This window comes from Leucoraja erinacea, chromosome 17 (genome assembly GCF_028641065.1).
Source record: "Leucoraja erinacea ecotype New England chromosome 17, Leri_hhj_1, whole genome shotgun sequence".
In the NCBI taxonomy this organism is placed as follows: domain Eukaryota; kingdom Metazoa; phylum Chordata; class Chondrichthyes; order Rajiformes; family Rajidae; genus Leucoraja; species Leucoraja erinaceus.
Window position 1 is genome coordinate 21,617,683 of NC_073393.1, and position 22,034 is coordinate 21,639,716.

General features: G+C 42.2%; 1 protein-coding gene across 1 annotated transcript in view; it reads left to right on the forward strand.

Annotated features, from left to right (window-relative positions):
* dync1li2 (dynein, cytoplasmic 1, light intermediate chain 2) overlaps window positions 1-21,266 on the forward strand; it is a 55,311-nt gene extending 34,045 nt beyond the window's left edge. Inside the window, exons 9-13 of the mRNA XM_055648816.1 lie at window positions 683-742; window positions 3,159-3,200; window positions 5,158-5,260; window positions 14,497-14,616; window positions 18,714-21,266. Of these exons, the coding sequence (XP_055504791.1) occupies window positions 683-742; window positions 3,159-3,200; window positions 5,158-5,260; window positions 14,497-14,616; window positions 18,714-18,820 (432 nt within the window). The 3' untranslated portion in view covers window positions 18,821-21,266. The remainder of the gene's footprint in view (window positions 1-682; window positions 743-3,158; window positions 3,201-5,157; window positions 5,261-14,496; window positions 14,617-18,713) is intronic.
* Window positions 21,267-22,034: the final 768 nt, after the last annotated feature.

A 22,034-nucleotide genomic window follows, 5' to 3' on the forward strand; every position in this document is an offset into this window, starting at 1 on the left:
TAATGGCCATGTGTACACCAAACTTTAAACCAAGGTTGCTCAGTTAAAGGTACTTCTGTTTAATCATCAAATCTATTTCTTGCCAACCTCCATTGTGCCACACCTATAAGAATAGACTTTAGACTAGAGATACAAGCGCAGAAACAAGCCCTTCGGCCACTGAGACAGCACCGACCAGCGAAACCTGTGGACTAACACTATCCTACACACTTAGGACAATTTTACAACTTGCACAAGCCAATTAACCTACAAACCTTCACATCTTCAGAGTATGGGTGATTGGTTTTACTACCACGTCTCAGAGACGTCAACAAAAAAACACAGTTGTACAGATGGATGGAGAGGAAAGGTTTAGGAGGATGTGGGCCAAATGTAGGCAAATGGGACTAGCCCAGAACTTGGTTGGCTTGGACAAATTTTCCCAAAGGGCCTGTTTCCAAGCTGTATAGCTGTGATTCCATAAAACTGTGGGTTGATAGGTTAATTTACCAACGTAAATTTCTCTTAAGTGTGTATGTGAGTGGTGGAATCTTGGGGTAATGGTATAAATGTCGGGAAAATAAAACAAATGGGACTAGATGGGCTGAAGGTCCACTTTCTGTGTTGTATGAATGACTGTACTTGACTAGCACTGGGAGAACAACACTACACACTGCTCACTCCTAATAATATCTTTTTCCAGCCTGTCCATGATAAAGAAGTGGCCTCAGAGGATGAGCAAGTTTTCCTCATGAAGCAGCAGGTAAGTTTCTGCCGCTGTAAATGTTTAGTCGTATTCCTCTCCAAGATCAGATATATCTGGCGTTCCCATGACGGACGTGTAATTTGTTTGATAAAGATACAATTTGTTGCCCTCTGCTGGTGATGATACATACTTTAACCTCCTTGAGTATTGCTGATGGCCTCTATTTTAAACTCATAAGATTGCCGAATATTCAGAATTGCCTCAACGGACTGTTATCAGAGTTTAAATTTGATGTTGAGTATGAGATATTTGAGCACATGCTTATAATTTCCATCAGAAATAGTTTTAAACTATCTTGGAAGGGGGAAGGCAGGCAGTTTAGGGGGTGAATTCCATGGGTTTGGGCCTTGGCAGCTGCAGACCCAGCCAGCAGTGGCGCAGTGGCATAAAACTGAGTTGTAAGAGCACAGTGAAGCAGATCACAGTGGTGGAGGGAGGACAAGGTCGTGAGATGTATGGATCATAGAACAGTGCAGCACAAGAACAAGACCTAGGAGCCACAATATCTGTGCCAAGCATGATGCTAATGTCATCTGCCTGCATGTGATCCATATCCGTACATTCCCTGCATATTCATGTGCCTAACTAAAAGCCTCATTGTATGTGCCTTCACTACCATCCCTGGCAGCATCTTCCAGGCACTCGCTACTCTTTGTATTTAAAGAAAAGCCTGCTGAGCACATCTCATTTAAACCTTTCCCCTCTCACTTTAAAGCCATGTCCTATGGTATTTGACCTTTCCACCCTGGGATAGATTCTGACTGAATCTTTAGAGAAACACCAATGGTCACAGACCTCCAGCCAGAATAACACCTTTCCACCAACACTTTTGGTCTTCTTTGGGTAAGCAAATTCTGAATCCAAATTACCAAGTTGCAGTGGATGCCATGCATTTTATCTTCATTTTCTTGAGTATGGTGTGCACAGCCTAAAATTGTAGGACAACTTGTTCCATTTGATCTTATTTGATTGTGAACGCCAGGTTGATTGCATTCAGCGAAACAGGGCGGAGCACGTGAAGGTTGCAATCTCCCATCCCATGCATTTTATCAAGGTAGGCTGATCCCATAGCTTCTGGATCAGCCTATCATGGGAGACTTATCAAATTCCTTACTAAAATACGCAATCAAAAGATGTGACATGCTTTGCGTAAAGCTATGTGGACTGTCCCTTATTACCCATTCTCTTCTAAATACGAGTGAAAACTATCCCAAAGAATCCTCTTCAGTATTTTCTGCCACTGCTCTGGCTCCTCCTATCTGTCCGCACTGGAAAAATGCCATTTTTTTTGCTGCTTGCACATTGCAGCTGGTTTAATTTGGATTTGGGTGGAACTGCATCGGTTGGCCTTAGAATGGAACTAGTACAGGAACTCTGGTCAGAGTGGCCGTGGAGTGGAGTCAGAACTGACAAAGCTGTAGAGTTAGTATTGGGACGTTCACAGAACGTCTGCAGTTTAAGGCAAATGCCTTCCCATCTGAGGCCTGGCATGAGAAGAGTCATAAACAGGGTGAAATGGTTGTTACAGGAACAGTATTTGACGTCTGCAGCCATGGATTCAGCTACACAAGTTTGAATCCCAACATGGCAGTCAGGAATTTAAACACGTAATTACATCTGAAATGAGAAGCTGGTGTAAGTAATGCTGACCATGGAGATGCTTGATTGTCATCGAAACGTGACTGATTTTCCTTCACGGAAGATAGTCTGTTTTGTGTATTGTGAGCCGTATGTGACCAATGTCATTGACTCTTAATTACTGCAAATAGGGATAGTCAATAAATGTGGCCACTGATATTCACACACTAAGAAAAAATATTTCAAACAGTTTGAACATTTTGGTGGATACATGAAAATTATGATCACCTCTTCCTGAGACACGCATCCAATTTTTCACATTCTCTCTCCTCTCATGCTAATGGATTTGGGATGCAATCCAGGAGTGTGGGAGGAAGTGAGGAAATGATTTTAGCAGATTTTCTTCAGAAAAAGAAATTGACGACTTGTTTTAACGATGGTTTTATGATTATCTCTACTAAAACCAGTTTTAGGTTTTTACTTTTTATTGCCAAAAACTACCCAAGTGGGATTTGAGCTTGCACTTTCTGCTTTACTCATCCAAGACACTGGTTTACCAGCCAGGCACTCCATTGGTAATGACTTTGACTTTTATAATGTCGTAATGTCACCAACAAAATCATTCAGTGCAATCTTTCCCTCCCCTTATTTCCTTTCCCATTTATCCAAATCTGTGCAATGAGATTACACGCAGTGTTTTGAGTTGTTTGTGATTGCGTTGAAGCGTGGGCTGAACAAGGTGAAGCTACAGTGAAGTTTCCAGGTTTTCTGCCTTAGGGAGACAACATCACCATTTCCAGATATATTCTAACATTGGGTGTCTTTTCTCTTGCAGTCTCTCCTTGCCAAACAGCCTGCCACTCCTTCAAGACCTGCTGTAAGTCTGAACAAAAAGAGTTTAAAATGTCAGAACAGTTTGTTTTAGAATTATGTATTTCTCTGGGCTTGGAATTTATGTCCATGCAATAGTCCTCCCTGAACTTAACGGAGAAAACTAAGAGATGTGTGCCATTGTGCAAATAAACAGCTCTAGGAACTCTGCAGGTCAAGCAGCATCAATGGAGAGAAATGGACAGATGATGTTTTGGGTTGGGATCTTTCACACTGAGGAATTGTAGTTTGGAATCTGCGGGTTCCCTTGCTAAATATTTGTTTAGCCCAGGTCTTGAAGAGAAGTGCACAATTATACTGCTATCATGTCTTGTACCTTTGCCTCACTTCAGCTATATACCTCCAGATTTCTAACCACTCAGGCTAACCAATCCATGTTTCACACTCATGAAAATTCTCATTCATGTTTAATTTTTGACAAATAAATTGATCATTGACAGTGATATCGAACATGAAGGGAAAAACTATATATAAATACCAAGTATACTGGAAACACTCGACGGGCCAGACTGCAGTTGTGGGGATAAAAATAGCCTTTTGTATGGATGTAGAACACAAGGGTGTAACTCAGCGGGTCAGACAGCATATCTGGAGGGATGGATAGCTGACGATTCAGGTTGGTATCTTTCTTCAAACTTTCATATAGACAGAACATCAACTCGATTTTCTATTCTCTGACAAAAACACACTTTGATTTTAAAATCTCCAGAAGTGTTTGAATCGTTTCTACCTTATAGGAATAGTCGTCCCTAGAAAATAAAAATAAATTCATTGTTGACACGATCACTACCTTGGGATGTCCCAAAGCATCGTGAGTCCAGAGAGTGACTTCTCTGCTTCTCTCCACAGATGCTGCCTGACTGCTGAGTGTTTCTAGCAGTTTCTATAGGAAGAAACTGCAGATGCTGGTTTTACCCTGAAGAAAGTCACAAAATGCTAGAGTAACTCAGTGGGACAGGCAGCATCTCTGGAGAAAAGGAATAGGTGACATTTGGGTTGAACCCCTTCTTCAGACCAAGAGGCAGGTCTGAAAAAGGGTCTCGACCTGAAACATCACCTATTCCATTCCTCCAGACATGCTGCCTAACCCGCAGAATTTCTCCAGCATTTTGTTTTCAGCAGTTTGTTTTATTTCTGATTCCCAATGGTTTTTTTGGTGTTGCACCCTCCTGAAACACGAGCTTCTTCTTGCAAATGAAACATACACCAAAGGAATAGTTAGATCTCAAGCCGGGTGTTGAGCAGCCAGGTTGTTGTCTCTGGGTCAATGTCTGCCAGGCCCTGAGCTCCATTTGGTGGGTGGTAGATCGGGCACCCAGAGATGACATGGTTGGCTGTCTGTTGTTCTGCTCCGCGTTCACAGGCTGGGCACTGGCGGAATTCCCCATCTCCACATGCTGGCATTGAAACACCCAACTCCAGTACAAAATCTGTTGAGCTTCACCCATGCTCCTCTGGGGAGGTCAGACCCTGGACAGCTTTTATCTGGTAAACTGACAGGCAGGGAGACTCCAGGTGAAACTCCAACTGCAATAATTAAAGGGTGAAGTTGTTTCTGTTTTTACCTTTGTAACGGGAGTTGGTCTTCTTTCAAGGTTGGCATCAAATGCAGATTTGGAAAGTTCCTTTTAATTTATTGGAAATTTTTTAAATATTAGTATGTTATATATTAGTACTGTGTTTACAGACCTGTTTAGCTGCTGCAAGTAGAAGTTTCATTGTACTGTTTCAGTGCATATGACAGTTAAATGGTCTTGGCTCCAGACTCTTGATCCTAAAAGGTGAAAATAGTTGTTCATTGTTTTAGTAAATTAGGTGGCTTGCAGCCACCAACCTGAGGGCAGTTGGGGATGGACCATAAATACTGGCCTTGCCAATAATCGCCCAGATCCTGAAAATGAAAACAAAACAATCATCATCTGTCTTCCTGTGATTTCTCCCAGGACTCGCCAAGGCAACCGGGTGGTTCCCCCCGGACCCCAAGACAACCAGGTGGCACAAACATGGTGACTGCCGTGCCGCCTATCACATCGGGAACTCCGAAAGGTGAGCAATGCAAGTGTCAGCATTTGTTGGATTTACGGAAATGATTGTGATGCAGTTGTTTCTGTCGTGAACAAAACATTTTTTTCAATGGAACAATAATACTTTGTCACATGTAACGAGGGACAGTGAAATTCATTTATATGTACAGTTCAGTACAAGTATCACTATACATAAGCACTTAGATATATCTTGCATAAACATCTCGGATACAGTACAAGTGTACAACAGTGGTGCTCTGTTTCAATTTCTAGAGTCGTCAATTTTGGTACCATTTTCGAGTCCCAGTTTGTAAGTGCAGGGTTCATGACCTGATCATGAAGGCCTGTTCTGGCGACATTGCAGGGTCGGCTTGACTAAGTGTGCTCGTTGATGTCCTCCATTGCTGCATGCTGTGTCTGCCATCCGGTCTGCTTACCGGCCCTCCATCCGACTGCTTTTCTCCGTCCGACTCCTTCCACTCTGGGCGGGTGGCGTGGGTCCTCCGTCCATGCGAGCACGCCAGGCCTTCCGGGAGGATTCTCAGTGTGCGGTCTGTGCCGAGCGGTCAGGGCCTGCTGGTGGGATACAACTGGCCTGTTTGCCGGAATACTCCCGCCAGGCAGGATTATGTATTTGCTGCAACAGATGACAGAATAAGCATGCTTCTGTGCCATGAGACTATAACCAGTTTTCACACAGCAAAACTCCACCATAGGACGAAGAGTGTTTGTTGATACCTGAATTAAATATGTAAGTCAGTATAGAATGTTGAAAATCTCACCCACTCTAACCCTCTTGCTACTGAGTCTTCTGTGGCCAGGCATTACTGTAATTTAGAGTAAAATCCCACCGTGGAAGTGTAATTACAACCAGGTGAGCTATGTTTAAATTAATGATGGGATAAATATTAACCCACTTTGTCTTTGAAAAGATGCAGTTGGATTTTTACCCCATGACAGGTGAGACGAGAGCTTACTGAAACGTCGCACCTAAAACTTGCCACTTCAAATAATGAACAATCCCTCAGTGTTGAGTGGGGTTTAGTTTGGAGATACAGCGTGGAAACGGGCCCTTTGGCCCATTGGGTCCGTGCCAACCAGTGATCCCCGCACATTAACACTTTCCTACACCCACAATGGACAATTTTTACATTTACCAAGCCAATTAACCTACAAACCTTTACGTCTTTAGAGTGTGGGACGAAACCGAAGATCTCTGAGAAAACCCACGCAGGTCACGGGGAGAACGTACAAACTCGGTGCAGACAGCACCCGTAGTCGGGATCGAACCCGGGTCTCCGGCGCTGCATTCGCTGTAAGGCAGCAACTCTACCGCTGCCCAATCGTGCCAAGCTAGACTTGGGGCAGCACAGTGGCTCAGCGGTAATGTTGCTGCCTTACAATGCTAGAGACCTGGCTTTGATCATGACTGTGGGTGCTGCCTATATGGAGTTTGTACGTTCTCCCTGTGACTGTGTACGTTTCCTCCTGGTGCTCTGGTTTCCTCCCACATTCTAAAGACGTGCAGGTTTGTAGGTTAATTGGCTTCTAAAGTAAAATTGAATTTCTGGAGTGAGATTTGCCCACATCCATTTGTTTGCCATAAACGCTAGCCACTGAGCCTCTGTAATACCTGACTATAGAAAACTTAGTTTCAAGAGACCTTCAAGAAACTGGTGAGATTTTCAGTATTCTAAATGGACGTGTACATTTAATTCCATTATCAACTACTAGTTTCAGTTATCAACAATCAATCTGCTGGGGAACTCTGATCGAGCAGCATCTCCAGAGATGGGGGAGAGATGTGGGTGGGGAGGCAGGGGTGGAATGGTCAACATTTTGGGTTAAGGCGCTGCAAGGAATGTGAGGGCAAATAACCAGTGTATAGAGGAGAGGAGGGATGGTGAGACAAAGCAAGAGCGATGACTGGTGGACAGAGGACTGGTGAAATGCAATGGGCATGTGGAAGGGAGGGAGGAGGGACTAAGTTGGGAAGCAAAGGCAGGTAAGATGGTTGGAGGCAGTCAAAAGAGGGGGGAAAAAAATTAAAATAAAGAAAAACAAGGATGCAGATGGAGCCTGGGGAAGGGACGGCGGGGAGAAGGTGGAGACGTATGGTGGAGGATGATAAATAGGGACACAAAGGCTGCCAGTTGGAAACTGGTAAGTAAGGAAGATGAAAATGGGTGGCAGTAGGGGAGCATGGAATGCAGGTAGAACCAGATGGAGAAGAGGTGGGGGAAGTGTGTGAAGTACATGGATGGAAACAGGAGTGGAGTGATGTAAATGGATGATGGGGAAACTGGACAAATGGGTGGTCTGGGGGAAGATTAGAATGATAGAAAGAAAGGTGGGGATTGTAAAATCCTTTGTTCATTGGATTGTACACGACACATGCGGGATGTGGCATGTTGGGCCTTGTCAGTACATGCAATATACACAATACAATTTATTTGTCACTTGAACCTCATAGAGGCTCAAATGAAATGTTGTTTCCACAGACCTTTGGTTTGGTGCAGAGAGGAAAGCAATTGGAGGTGATGGTGGTCAGACCAATTTCTGACGAGGCTTTTGCCAGAATTGGCTCTGTTTTTCGGCATGAGAAAGCTGAAGATTAATTAAAGAATTGAAGCGAGGAATTGAAGACGACTTTTTGTACTTTAATATGGACCCTAGCAGTTTGGCAATTTCCCCAGTAACTTCTGTGGTATTCTGTGGAATATATTTTAAAAAAAAATTGAAATAGATTTTTAAAAGCTCAGCACCCCATGCGGTTAGTTGACCTCTGGTTGAACTAGCTCAGGATGAGGTTTATAGGCCTAATACACTTTCCAGGCTGATCACAGCTCCATTGCTGCAGTAAGCACTTAACTGTGATTAAATAACTTGTGAGTGTGACATTGTGCAATTCATCTACTTTGGACCCAATTTTGTTTGAGTAATGCTTAGGAAGGCGAGATAATTCTGCGTAATGAAATTTCAGTGACCCCCAATTGAAATTTTGCCCATCTGAGACTCTGAATTCAGCAGTAATTTAGTTTGCTCTCAGCTGTAGTATAATTTAAAAATCAATAACTGCTTAGCCTGCAAGCAAGGTACTGAGCACTAGAGGGCTGTCTCGGCTTGTTTTAACAAAAGTTACTTTGTCTAATTTAAAACAAACCTTGATCAGTTCCATATCCCCCACTGCAGAGTTTCACAATTTCTGCTCTTCACTTCCACTTCTAACATGATGAGCATTTGAAGGCACTGTGCGTGTACTTGCTGGAGTTTAGAAGGATGAGGGTTGGACCTTATAAAACTTACCGAATAGTGAAAGGCCTGGATAGAGTGAATGTGGAGAGGATGTTACCACTTGTGGGAGAGTCTAGGACCAGAGACCATAGCCTCCGAATAATAGATCGTTGGTTTAGAAAGGAGATAAGGAGGAATTTCTTTAGCCAGAGGGTGGTGAATCTGTGGAATTTACTGCCACAGGATATTTTTAAGGTGGAGATTGACAGATTCTTGATTAGTAAGAGTGTCGGATTACGGGGAGAAGGCAGGAGAATGGGGTTGGGAGAGGGAAAAATAAATCAGCCATGTTTTAATGGCAGACTTGATGGGCCGAATAGCCTAATTCTGCTCCTAGAATGTATGGAAAAATGGACAATAGCCACCCCTCTATACCTCTATCAGCTCTCTCCCCCCCCCCCCCCCCCCCCCCCCCCCCCCCCCACCCCCTCTGCTCCAAGGAGAGCAGACCCAACCTATCCACTCCCCCATCGTGTGTAATGCTTACATTTATAATACAAAGAAAGATGCTGACAATTCTGCCATGCTCAAGTTTCATTGTGCCTATGCATAGTGGGGTTTGGTTTGACTGAGTAGCCCGCAAACAATAGATTTTCACTATCTCAGTACCGTGATAAGTCATTCTTCAGTGTGTGCAGTGAGAAAGATTTTGTTCAAGGTGACCCGATAATAAACGATCTTGTAAATATTGAAGGTAATGGAAGAAATAAGTGTGGGAAAGATTGAGCAGAGGAATTTGTTTTGGCAGAGACGTGGCTTCAGCTCGCAGTGACCTCATCACTGGATGGATGATGTAAGTTGTAGAGTATTGACATAAACTAAAGTTCTGGCCATTGAGTGCAAACACAACCCTTCTGAATGTTTCATTCACTTGGAAGATGGGTACAGTGAAGAATATTCTGGCATTAAAGTAGTTTGCCAAAGCGTGGTCAGTTGGATGCCACAAATAGCAAGGCAACAATGATCAAATCTATTTTAGTCATGTTGGTCGAGGGAAAATTATGGAGTGGGTGACTGACTTTCTGTTGTTTGAAGTGCCCTAGTAGATGCTCAGTGTCATGACTGGGACACTGCTCGCATGAACTACGGTGCAACTGCAAAACACTGCAGATACCAATGATCTGAAATAAAACCAGGGAATAAACTGGGAATACTCAGCTAGGTCAGGCAGCATCTCTGGAGACAGAGTGTTTTGTGAAGGTCACTGGATTTTCAATAATGAAAGCTACAGAAATGCTATACGTAAAATTAGGAGACAGCATCAGTGCACAAAGTAAGCAGGTGTGTTCCCTCTTGCACAGTCCCCTACTGGGGAAAAGTAACCTACATTTTGGTTTCCTCTTAGCTGTCTCTTGAGTCAACAGGTTGAGTTATGTGCTGAATAGATGAGGAGGAAGGACAGGACTAGTTTAGTTTATCTGATGGTCACATTTGAAGCAGAGTTGCTGGATGGTGAACAAGAGGCTAATTGCTTAAGCATGCGATATCTACCATTGAGTTGGCTCAGAATACCCTGGGTAGTGAAGGGGTGAGGTACCTTTCCTGCTGCCTCCTAATTTCATTGTGCATCATGTCCTTGCCTTAAACTATTTGACCTTCACAAAACATCAGCTCTCTCCGCAGTTGCTGCCTGACCTGATGGGTATTTCCAGCATTTTCTGGTTTTATTTTGGAACTTTGTTGTCAGCAGTGTTTTGCTAATGCTCCACAGCTCATGTTGAAGGAGAAGTGCCCCTGTCCCTGGCACTGCACTGCACAGATTCAAACAGCAGAAAGGCAGCCACCTACTCCATAATTTTCCCTCGACCAACATCGCTAAAATAAACTTGAGCAACAAGGATAGCAAACCACACTGCCACTCCTATTGCTTAAGTGTAACGCCTGCCTTTACACGTGTCTAATTTAACATTTCAAACTGCATGCAAGGGGAATGGTCAGGGGACTGAAAAGACTTTGCCCTATGCTAGAATGAGGATATTAACACTACCTTAATTATTAACCCTTTCGAACTCTGAGGGTTCAAATATGAGATGATCTAAGAAATAGAGGGAGGTTGAGATCACTCAGTCAGCTTTGAACTCAATTAGACTGTTGCTGCCCTTTCTGGGTTCCTGTGCTCACCCGGTATCCTCTGCTTCCATGAAACTCCTCAAATCTACCTCGGTGTACGTGCAAATGGCAATAACCACGGCTTGAGATCTACAACAAGTGTGAGGTGAGGTCATTCCGCTCTCTGCCTTCACCACTACTGAGATCAGAGCTGATCTGAACTTCATCTTACACTGGCACGAATCTTGTAAAATTACATAAAATTGAAGTTCCCGCCACTCTGCTTGTGGAGAGGGGTCTTCCAAAAATCTCCCACCCTGAATGCCGTGGCTCCCTCGTTAAGCTCATCGCACTTTTGTCTGAACTTTTTTGCAAACCCCCTCTCCTTACTCCAAAGAAAGTTTCATTGCTATCCAAACAATCTTATGTATATTAATCAGATAACAAACCAATATTGTAAATGAGAAATGCAATGCTTGTGCATGTCTTGTTCTCCAGGTCAAGACAATGTGATTCTGTGCTGCAAATTACTCCAGCTGGGACACCACCAGACCGTTCCACAACTTCAACCACTTTGTTTTGCGATCTAACAATCTATTAGGCATTTACAATTTATTTTTTAGTACCTTTCCACTAACTTTGAGGGATTCTGTATTTTAACTCCAGTTATTTGATATATGCTGCCAGCATGTCTGCAATATTTTGCTCTCCTGGGACCCTGTACTTTGGGGACCCCTGATGTTAAGAGATTGCAGGGCAGACATTAAACAGATGGACTTTGCTCCCTCTCAAGTGGCTGTTAAAAACGTTGCTGCTTTATTTCGGGAAAAATCCCTGGAGTCATCATTTAACCCTTCTGAAACAGGTTAATGCCGTTGTTGTTAACACACTGGTGTGTGGGAGCATTCACTGCACTATTTCCTCCGTTACCATAATGGCCGCACTTCAGAAAGGTGCTTGATACCTACAAAGTGCTTTGGGATCGCCTAAGGTAGTCTATAAGTGAAAATCCTAAGGTAGTCTTCAAGTGAAAATCTTGGCGTCAAAGAGTAATGACTACAACCTACCTCGTGTCCTTTGCACCTTTTTTTACCAGCACTTTCCCTGTGGCTGTAACATTATATTGTGCACTGTTTATTTTTGTCTTTGCACTACCTGTTGTACTTGTGCATGGTTTGATGTTACTCGTGTATAGTATGATTTGACTGGGTAGCAGGCAAATACGGTTTTTCACTGCATCTGGGTACACGTGACAATAATAAACCGATACCAATTGAGTTGAGCTCAAGAACCAGAGGATATGAATTTTAGATGGGGGGGGGGGGGGGGGGGGTTATAGAAAGCTGAGGGGCTACTTTTTTACACAAAGGTTGATGGATATATGGAACTGGCTGGAATTTGAAGAAAAAACATCTCTTGGTGAGGATGCAGTTGCTATCCTGTGAAGTGGTTAGTTATTGTTGCATTCAAGGGTAAGGTGGTGAGGGGAGGAGTAGGAGTGTTTGCTATTGTGTGAAAGAGGTAAGGTGGCACCTGTTGTGTGTATAGTATAGATACAAGAAACTGCAGATGCTGATATACAAAAAAGGAAAGTGCTGAAGTAACTCGGCGTGTCAGGCAGCATCTCTGGAAGACATGGATAGGTGACGTTTTGGGTCGGGGCACTTCTTCAGACTTCAGTTTGAAAATAGGTTTCATATTGGCCCTGTTGAGCTGCAGGGCCTTTTTTGTGATGCAAGTTGTATTCAAAGTGCGTTTGTTGCATCATTGGCAGATTATCTGGACGTTCTGTGAGTCCTTCCACTTACTGGCAGGAGGTGGAATTGAGTCATGTCTGTGACAGCTGCTTTGTCCATTTGTCTTTAACTTTGTTTCTGCAGAGCAAAGCAGTCTGTCAATTCCAGCTCTCAGTCCTGGCAATACCTTAAACATTTTTAACCAAAGTGGTATTTATTCAAAAGACGAATGTAGATAAAAATGCTGGAGAAACTCAGCGGATGAGGCAGCATCTATGGAGCTCCATAGATGCTGCCTCATCCGCTGAGTTTCTCCAGTATTTTTGTCTACCTTCGATTTTTCCAGCATCTACAGTTCTTTCTTAAATATTTATTCAAAAGTCAGTCTGTTGTTCATTTCTTGCACATTAGTGATTCATACTCATTTATTCCGTGTACCTTTTCATACCTCTCCCCTGACTCAGTCTGAAGAAGGGTCTCGACCCATAACATCACCTATTCCTTTTATCCAGAGATGCTGCTGGACCCGCTGAGTTACTCCAGCACGTTGTGTCTATCTTCAGTGATTCTGCCAACATTTGAATGATTTCTGTGTATCATGCCAGACACACAACTTAATACAACAGAAAGCCTCTTAGTGTAGAAAGTGTAGGAGTGCAATTAAAAAAGGAAATTATGAAGACATGATGTTTGCCAGTAAAATTGAGGGTCCAATGATGTTTCAAGTACAAAGACCAGGAGAATAATTCAGGAAAGAGTAGGGTCTATTAGGGCAGTAAGCTGTAAGCTCAGTATGGAGGTGGAGGGTGGGCTAAGATTCTTCATGAATACTATGTGGCGAACATTCCAAAAAAAGATAAGAATGTGACATTGTAATTAAGAAGGAAATCTGAATTATTGGGATGAATGTAGGCCAGGGAACTATAGTCTGAAGAAGTCTCGACCTGAAACGTCACCCATTTCTTCTCTCTAGAAATGCTGCCTGTCCCGCTGAGTTACTCCAGCATTTTGTGTGTACCAGGAAAATATGAACGGGATTAGCATCTTTGAAACTGGATAATGGCCAAATCTGGGTGATGCATCTAGGGAGGTACAAGATGGGAATACAATGTAAAAGGGAGAGTGCTGAGCAGCATTGATGATCCGAGGACCTTGGAATTTGTGCCTCAAAGGTCAGGTAGACATGGTGGTTCAAAAGACACATTGATTCTTTCCCTGATCAGCCAAAGTTTAGACTGTAAAGGCAGGGAGATTAAACTACGACCACACAACACTAATTAGGCTGCAGTATGAACACCTTACATTTCTGGTCATAGAGCAATTGTGCTATCCTGTAAAGGCTGCAGACGATTTACAAAGCTGTTGCCACACTGGTAGATTTTAGTTATGAGCAACGATTCGATCAAATGGGTACGTTTTATTTGGAGCTAAACACCACAGTTTTGAGGCGTTTAAGGATTAGTTTGAATTAAATAAATAGGATGGAAATTCTTTAGCTAGCGTGAACAGATGGGGGTGTCACAAATCAGGGGCATAATTAAATAATTAGAGAGAGGATGAGGAAACTGCATTCACCGAGAGATTGGTAGGTCCTTAATCTCCTCTGAGGATGCCCAGAAAGCCTCACTGCATTGGGCACATGCTTGCAGGTCCATTTAAAGAGCAGTGATGTACATGACTACAAATCGCCTGCTTGGTGGAGGGATTAGACTCCTAGTTTCTTGAAAACAAATGTTGGTGATAGTATTACAAGAGCCTGTTCTGTACAAGATAACTGCTTTGTTACAATAAAACACAAAATTGGAAGTAATTGGAGGGCTGCTTAGTATTACTATTGTAGTATTACCTATTGTACTTGAGTTTGGCTTGGTTGTATTTATGTACAGCAATATCTGGCTTGGTTAACCCATAACATAGCTTTTCACCATACCTCGGTATATGTGACAATATTAAACCTAAACCTACTATTGTTTGTACTTCAGCATTTGTTCCCCTACTGTATCAGTGTATGTACTTAGAGCTGACTGTATAAAGATGCGTCGGGACATACTGAAAAGAGCATGATCTTTATCATCCCTAGGAAATGACTTGGGCAAACTTCATTATTGTCTGTAGCCCTACCTGAGTGCATGAGGCATGGTTTGCACTAGAAACATTGAGTTGTTCCTTCTTATTGCAGGTCCTGCCGCTGCAAACGAAGGAGTGCTGGCCAACTTCTTTAATAGTTTATTGAGTAAAAAGACGGGTTCTCCCGGGAGTCCCGGAGCCGCAGGGGTACAGAACGCAGCCAAGAAGCCAGGTAAGTTCAGGGCATCTGCCAAAGATGCTAGCTGCATCACAACATTGTGACTGAGATTCGGGAAAGGGGTGGGAACAATCCATCGGTATGTCTCAAGTTTTAAGCAAAATAAATCGAGGGTAACTGAGGTCTGATAACTGAGGCTAACAGTTCAGAGCACTCATAGTCTTGATTGGTAAGATACCTGTTGACAGAGTAACGATGGACAGTGCAGTGTCCTGAGTTTTGCAAGAAGATAACTGGATATAGCATTCTTGTTTAGCAGATAAATGGGTGCCAGTGCACTTATTGTTCCTTTCTGTTGGTGTCTGTTGTCTGAAAAGCTGTTTAAAGGCCTGACTGCCTAATTTAATTAATAAATGTAATTCATAACATTTTTGTAATCTTTTTGTAATATAAATTCTAAACAGTACATTTTTCATTTACTTTGAAGTTCTAAACAAATTTTAATATTACAAAAAGTAATTGAAAACCTGGTTTTCAACTTTTTATAGGTGCCGGTATGCTGTGCTGGTGCGTACGGTCACCAAAAAAGCACTGATTGTATAGGAATTACTGAACTGGGTTACACCAAGTGCTGTCGTTAAGCAGCTCGTGAGAAATGGCCTTAACCCCATGGATGGTCATTTACCATAACATCAAGGCAAAGGAATAATAATCGTTTGGCAGGAGTTGCAGATTGATCCCTGCTTATGGAACTGACGTTCAGCTAGTCGTTAGTCTTTGAGGAGACATAAGGCCAGGTTAAAGTTATCCCAGCATGTACCAGTTCTATTATCAACTGGAAATCACAAAGAGGAAAGAATGTTGGGCATGATGAACTGTCCTAATGGTGAGGAGGGGTTGGGAACAAGCCTTATTGAATGTTAAATAATTGTCCTTCAATCCAGTATCTGCACAAATTACGTGCCTGGTGTGTTTCCACAATATCGATATCTCATTTACAGATCTGTAATATGTACTCTCAGTTTAAGCTTCCTGCATCACTCCACCCTCTGAACACTGAAATTGTCCTACTCTTGTACACAATATAACGTTTTAGTCTTCCCATTAGATTCTGATTAATCATTAGAGTTTAAGCAGTAAACTCTTTGGATGGAAGGTATTGGGATTCAGTCCAGCTGAAATTTTCTAAAAGGCTCTGAGAACAGTTGTTTCCAAATTTTCTTTTTTTTTTTGTGTGTTAATGGGTGGAAAATTGGAGAAAGTTCAATCATCGGGAGCTGTGTGCTAAGGAGTTCCTAAGATCCTGGTATGAAACGGGCTGTAACCAGCCCATTCCCAATGGAGTTAGTTGGAAATTCTTGAAATTCTTTTGAGCAGAGAGACTAGATCTTAAAGCTGCTTGAAAAATAACCAGGCAATTCACTTGACAGCTAACCACTGGGTGGTCATGAGGCAGAGCGCTGACATTTTATACCTCCCTAGCCATAGTTTTCATGGGAGATTTATGGACTGTTCAAGTAGAGATTCCGTGGTTGAATCACTAGACGTGTAAATCCAGAGGCCTGGGTTATGAAGCCAGAGAGCCATTGCAGCTGGGGAATTTCAATTTAGTTTAAAAAAAATGATCTGGAACTTAAACTAAGGGTGACTGTGAAACTCGAGGATTTAATTGATCATCTGAGTTTGCAATGCCTTCCAGGGAAGGAAGGTTGCCCTTGCCTGCTCTGTCCTACAGCTGACTGCAGACCACAACAATTTGATTAACTGCATTCAGAATCCTTCCAACAGGCCAGTTAGTTCCATCAAAACCACAGCGTTAAAACAATAAGAACAGTCTCGGGATCAGATTCGAACACAAAGTTCTCTGGCAGACTTGTGCGACTTGCTTCTAAATTGGGCTCATTTTGACCTCACTCCAGTTTCAGTGCAGCAGCTTTCTTTATCGAGGATCAACAGTTAACCAGCTTGGTGTTGGAGATTTGGTTTGGAGATGGGTGTTTCCGTAAATAAGGGTACCAAACTGTGACATGGGTCGCCAAATTTGAAAGTTATTAAATCATAATGAAATACCACAGCATAAAAAATGGGTCTGTCTATGATCCTCTTGAGCTAATTTGTGATCAAAATCAGCCAAAATTTGACCAAAATTTAATACTTTCAAAATTTGAAAAACAAAACGAGGAAAACCTTTTATTTATATAACATATGGGACACTTACTGATTTCTAAGTTCCCTTAGAAAATGTCGACACCGAACCCACCATGAGGCCCGTAGTTCACGTCGGGGTCATTATAATCGGGTAGTTTACTTTTTTTAAATTGTGAGGAACGCAAAAAAAACCAGCCCATTGTAGCGTTATAAATAGCATTGACAACGTTACTCAACGGGAGGGACTACAGAATGAGATCGTTAAAATAGGTGAGCAAACTAGATTTTTATTTCATGAAGTTAAGTTCTATTCATTATTAAGGATTTCAATGGAAAGCTTAAACACAAAATATAAACAATAAAAAAAAGAGACAATAAATATAAAAACGGTTACTGCTTTTAATTCGCACATTTCATACGTGACCAAATGGACACCGCTACTCGCGTTCTGCTGCAAAATCTTGGGGCATCAGAAAATCATCTTATCAGGTGATAATTGATAAAAAAAATCATAAGCATAATCAGAATTTAGCTTGTATAGATTTATTTAATTGCAAAATTAATGTAATCTCTCTGGTATAAATTGCCCTAAGGATGATGAAATCCTGCTTGAAATGTGTCACAAAAAAAAGGCAAGAAAACACAGACATATCTGATATTTTTCTTTGTAAACACAGGTTTATTTATTTTTGCTTCATCACATTATTTTGGCTATAAACCATGATCTATACTACTTAAAATACAAGCAATGAAACAATGGGAATATTACATAAAAACAGGAAAATAACCTGGAAGTTTGGAGACCTTCAGTTTCACTGTATTTACAGAAACACCCAGATACAGCATGGGAACAGGCCCTTCGACCCATTGGAAATAGACACAGGGTGCTGGAGTAACTCAGCGGATCAGGCAGCATCTCTGGAGAAAAGGAATAGGAGACGTTTTGGGTCGAAACCCTTCTTCAGACTTTGCCTGATCATGCCTGACGTGCTGAGCTACTCCAGCAATTTGTATCTTATCTTCAGTGTAAACCAGCACCTGCAGTTCCTTCCTATACCCTTCCACGCAGACCAGTGATCACCTGTTCACACTAGTTCTATTCATGTCTGAAATCCAGCAGCCCTGGGAGCACCTCCATCACACAGAGAAAAACAATGCTGGAGAAGCTCAGTGGGTCAGGCAGCATCTGTGGAGAGAAATGGACAAAAGACATCTGAAGGTAGAAATTCTTCTCTAGCCTCTGCTCAACACCCCCCCCCCCCCACCTGGTTCTTCTCTCACCTACCAAACTCAGTCTTGCCTCTCTCTTGTCTATACATATGGCCCATCTTCACTCGACACCCTCAGTCTTGATGCAGAATCTTGACCTGAAATAGGTGTAGATGTTTGATGGAACAAAATGAGGAATGGAGTGTTGAGACAGAGGCTGAAGCAGGGTCCCAATCCAATCATTTTGGTCCATTCCTTCCACAGATGCTGCCTGACCTGCTGCGTTCCTCCGCCATTTTTTATTTTGCTCAAGATTCCAGCTTACCACTGCTGCATTGAGAGAAAACAATCATATTTCCCCAGCTTGTCCACTTCCTTCCTGCCCCTTTATCTCCCACCTCTCCAGTCCAGTTTTGGAGTGCATGCCCCATAGAAACAAACGCCTCAATTTATTTGTGGTCACAGAACACACTCCAGAACCAACTGGTCTGGTTAAATCGCCTTCCCTGATAATTCCACAGAGACCTGTGCGTGTGGATTATCTAGTGACTTTCAAAAGTAGGGAAACTATTTGATAGGGAAAATAATTAGGTGCTGGATAGCTGTACGAGTTGGAAGTCTCTTTCAAACAACTGGCACAGCCGTGCGCCTTCCTGTTGTGCTACTTGATTCAGTTCCAGAAGTAAGTGGGAGAAGAAATCTGAAAGGAATGTATTTGACAGGATTTGCACTCGGTGAGCTGATCCGCGCAGCATTACATTTGTGGTTTAAACTCTGCTTCTCTCTATTTCCAGGACAAAAGCCGATTTTAACAGACGTTCAGGCAGAGCTTGACAGGATGTCTCGAAAACCAGATCCTGTGGTCACAACAAACAGTTCTCCAACAGAAAACGAAGCCTAATAGCTGCAGACACACTATGTATAGTATAATATTTAAAAATAAAAGACCAAATTAGACAATTGCATCAATTGAGAGGACCGACAGTTGTCTAATGCGGCAGTCTCTATCAGTTTTTGTTTGGGGGGGGCATGAAGGCGTCACTAAATTTTAAAATGACTTGTTGCAGGAAACGCGTGTGCATTCCAGAGATGTAAATAAATCCCTGTGTCTAACAACATTCTAATCAAAAAGTCTGAGCAGAAAGATCGAGGGGCAGACACCTCATACAAGTGGGGAAATGAGGTGGTGTCTGGTGCAGATGAGAGAGTAGGGGCATTTGGAAACTGGACGGTGTCGCTTAGAAAACTAGCTTGTAGCGGTGTGTTCTTTGAATGGGAGCCTGTGGATACTGGGAGAAATTGCGCTCATTCCCCTCGCCTGTTGACAGTTATTGGAAGCCTTTTTGACGTTTCCACCAGACACCATTGTCCAGGTTAATTGGCTGAAACAGCAGTCATTGCATGGTGGACCAAGCTCTTCCAGGTGTGGAGCAGCTGACAACGTGACGTGCGGTGGGAAAGAGAAGAGGAAGGGAGATGGGAGACAGGAAGGAGAGATGGGATGGAGTAGTACTCTTAGTGGTTGTGAAAGTTATTAACAAACCTTTCAAATGAATCAGGTCTTAGGAGTGGTTGGGCTAATAACTTATAAAATCATGAATCTATTAAAAGACCAAATTGTCTTTATTTGAATTTGAACATTTTGGGGAAGTTTGGAGGGCACTTTGAGTTATTGGTTGTTGTTGGGGACACAGGGAGGAGGAGGAACCTGCTGGATACAAGTGCCTGACACACCACGCAGGGTAGTATGCGCTCAACTCAAATGCACTATAGCACAAGCGCCTGGTCGCTTCTTGACGTTTTATTTTTTTTAAAGCTTAATTTAAAAGTTATTTTGCCCAGGAATGGAGCTTTGTTTCTCATATGTTTTTAATTTTCTTGTGATAGCTCTGCCTTCCTTTAACTGTGGTGAGTTGGGCCATCTTGGAACAAAACGGAATTTTAAAAAGTGTTTTTTTTTTTCTTCCTCGCCTTGCCCCCACTAAAAGATAGATCATTCCATTGCCTAGCTGCAGTTAGTAAAATGGCACATTGCCAACTGTAAACACCACTTGATGTAAAGTACCAGGTTCTGGCATTGCATTCTCAAGGGGGTAACCACAGTGGGATTGTGTGGACTCTACCTTCTGTTGCATAAACTGTACTAACTTGTGCTAAAGTGGGATGTCTGACAATCTTCATTTTCCTATAACATTGCATATATATTATCAAGACAGTAATATATTTACCACTAAAAGCTGGGCATAATTAGCTTCTTTGCACTTTCCAATAGCAAGGCTGTTTATATAATTTTAATATTTTTGAGGCTCTTACCTGTAATATGTACGTATGGAAGATTAACCAGGGGCAATAGATTCCTGTCAACGTACATTGTTCCTCGTTTCCTTGCGCCAAGGAGGGAACTGGCAACGTGTCTGGGTTTGTCTGGACAGTTTACCTAAATGTATAACCAAAGTTAGCGAGGCTTTGGTGAAACTGCGCACTTTGGTCCACTGTTTCACTTTTAATTGTTTTTAAACTTGAACTGCTGGAACCAAACATGCAAACTTTAAACTGCTTTGAAGTTAACAGAACAAAAGGTTAATCCATATAACTTGTATAGCGGGATGCTGAATAATTGTTACACAAACCTTGAATCCCAATTAATGCTTTGTGGACTTTTCTCTGCCTTTGTCTCTATATAGATTCTCTTCCCCCCCCCCCCTTCTCCCTCTCTCTGCATGCTTGAACTCACCTAATTTTTCCTCTTCATTTTCCCTTGTGATTCACATTTTTGTCTCCATCTGCACTTCTATTTTAATCAAATATAATGTTCTACTACTCTGTCTATTCTTTATTCCACCTTCCCTGCTTCTTGGCCATCTATTATTTTTTTTTCTGTCCGTTCCTCAATCCCGTTCATCGGTCTGTGCCACTCTCTTTACCTCTCCCCTTCTGAGTGATCACTGGTTCGAATCTTTACTAAAATCTGTCAAAGGGAAGTGGCTTCAAGTGTTCCCATGAGAAATGAAGTGAAATTTCTGCTGCTTAATTTAAACTTTGCACTTGAAAGATATTACAGGGGGAAATCAAATTGGAAGTTCAGAACAACTTGTAAATGAAAAAGTTCAGCAAAAATGATCACTAGCAGTGGGGAGAGAGGTAGGGTTGGTGTTTGTATATAAATTTGGTTTCCGTTTACCACTTTAGGTTATTTTTTTGTATTAATGTCAGACAGAAATTGTAACACTGAGGAGAGTTTGGATTTTGTTTGTTTATGGCTTTAACATGAGAGAACCTTGCTGACAAAGACAAAAATGTGTGTCTCCATATACCAGCTTCAATAAATGTGAATCCACACCCTCTGCTGCACGTCCTTGTTTTCTGGTCTATTAATGAAAGAATGTCACGGAGAATCCAGTGCACCTAGGAATACTGGTCCCACATCATCTGTGACCATTGCCCACTTGCATGACTGGTTCCCCTGTTGGCACTAGCTGGGAGCTGAAGGATATGGGCAGGCCTTGCACCCACCTCTACCAAAGAGGAGCATCCTACTGATGCTGGAGGGGAGGGAGACACATTGGATGGAATGCTCCGCGAGAATTGCCACTTTCATTTCACTGCACATCTCGTATGTGTATGTGACAAATAAACTTGACGACTTGAATAAGCATTATACAAAGGGCAATGTTAATGGAGGGATAAATCACCAGGCCCAGATAATATACACCAAATTTAAAAAAAAAAAAGCAAAAGAGAAAATTGAGGAGATTATGACTAGCATTGTCCAATTCTTCCTGGTTCCAGAACTGGGGAAGAGAAAGCAAATGGTTTTAAAGTTACAGAGAGAATGGGGAAGAGATGAATAGGACAAGGTGAAGCTCTCGATTAAGGTGAGGGCAGGATTGCAGTGGGATTGTTAAAAATGAAATGGTCATGTTAATGGGGGCAATAGAGAATATGAATGAAATAATATTAAAGCTATAGAAGGAGCAGTTAGAGTGAGAACATATATGTAAGAGTTTTAAATTCAATGTTTGTGGAAGTTGTCAGTGACAGCACATTTTCCATCCCTCAATTGCCCCTGAATTGATGCAAATTTGTGATCAACCAATTTCCTTCCTTGAAGAACA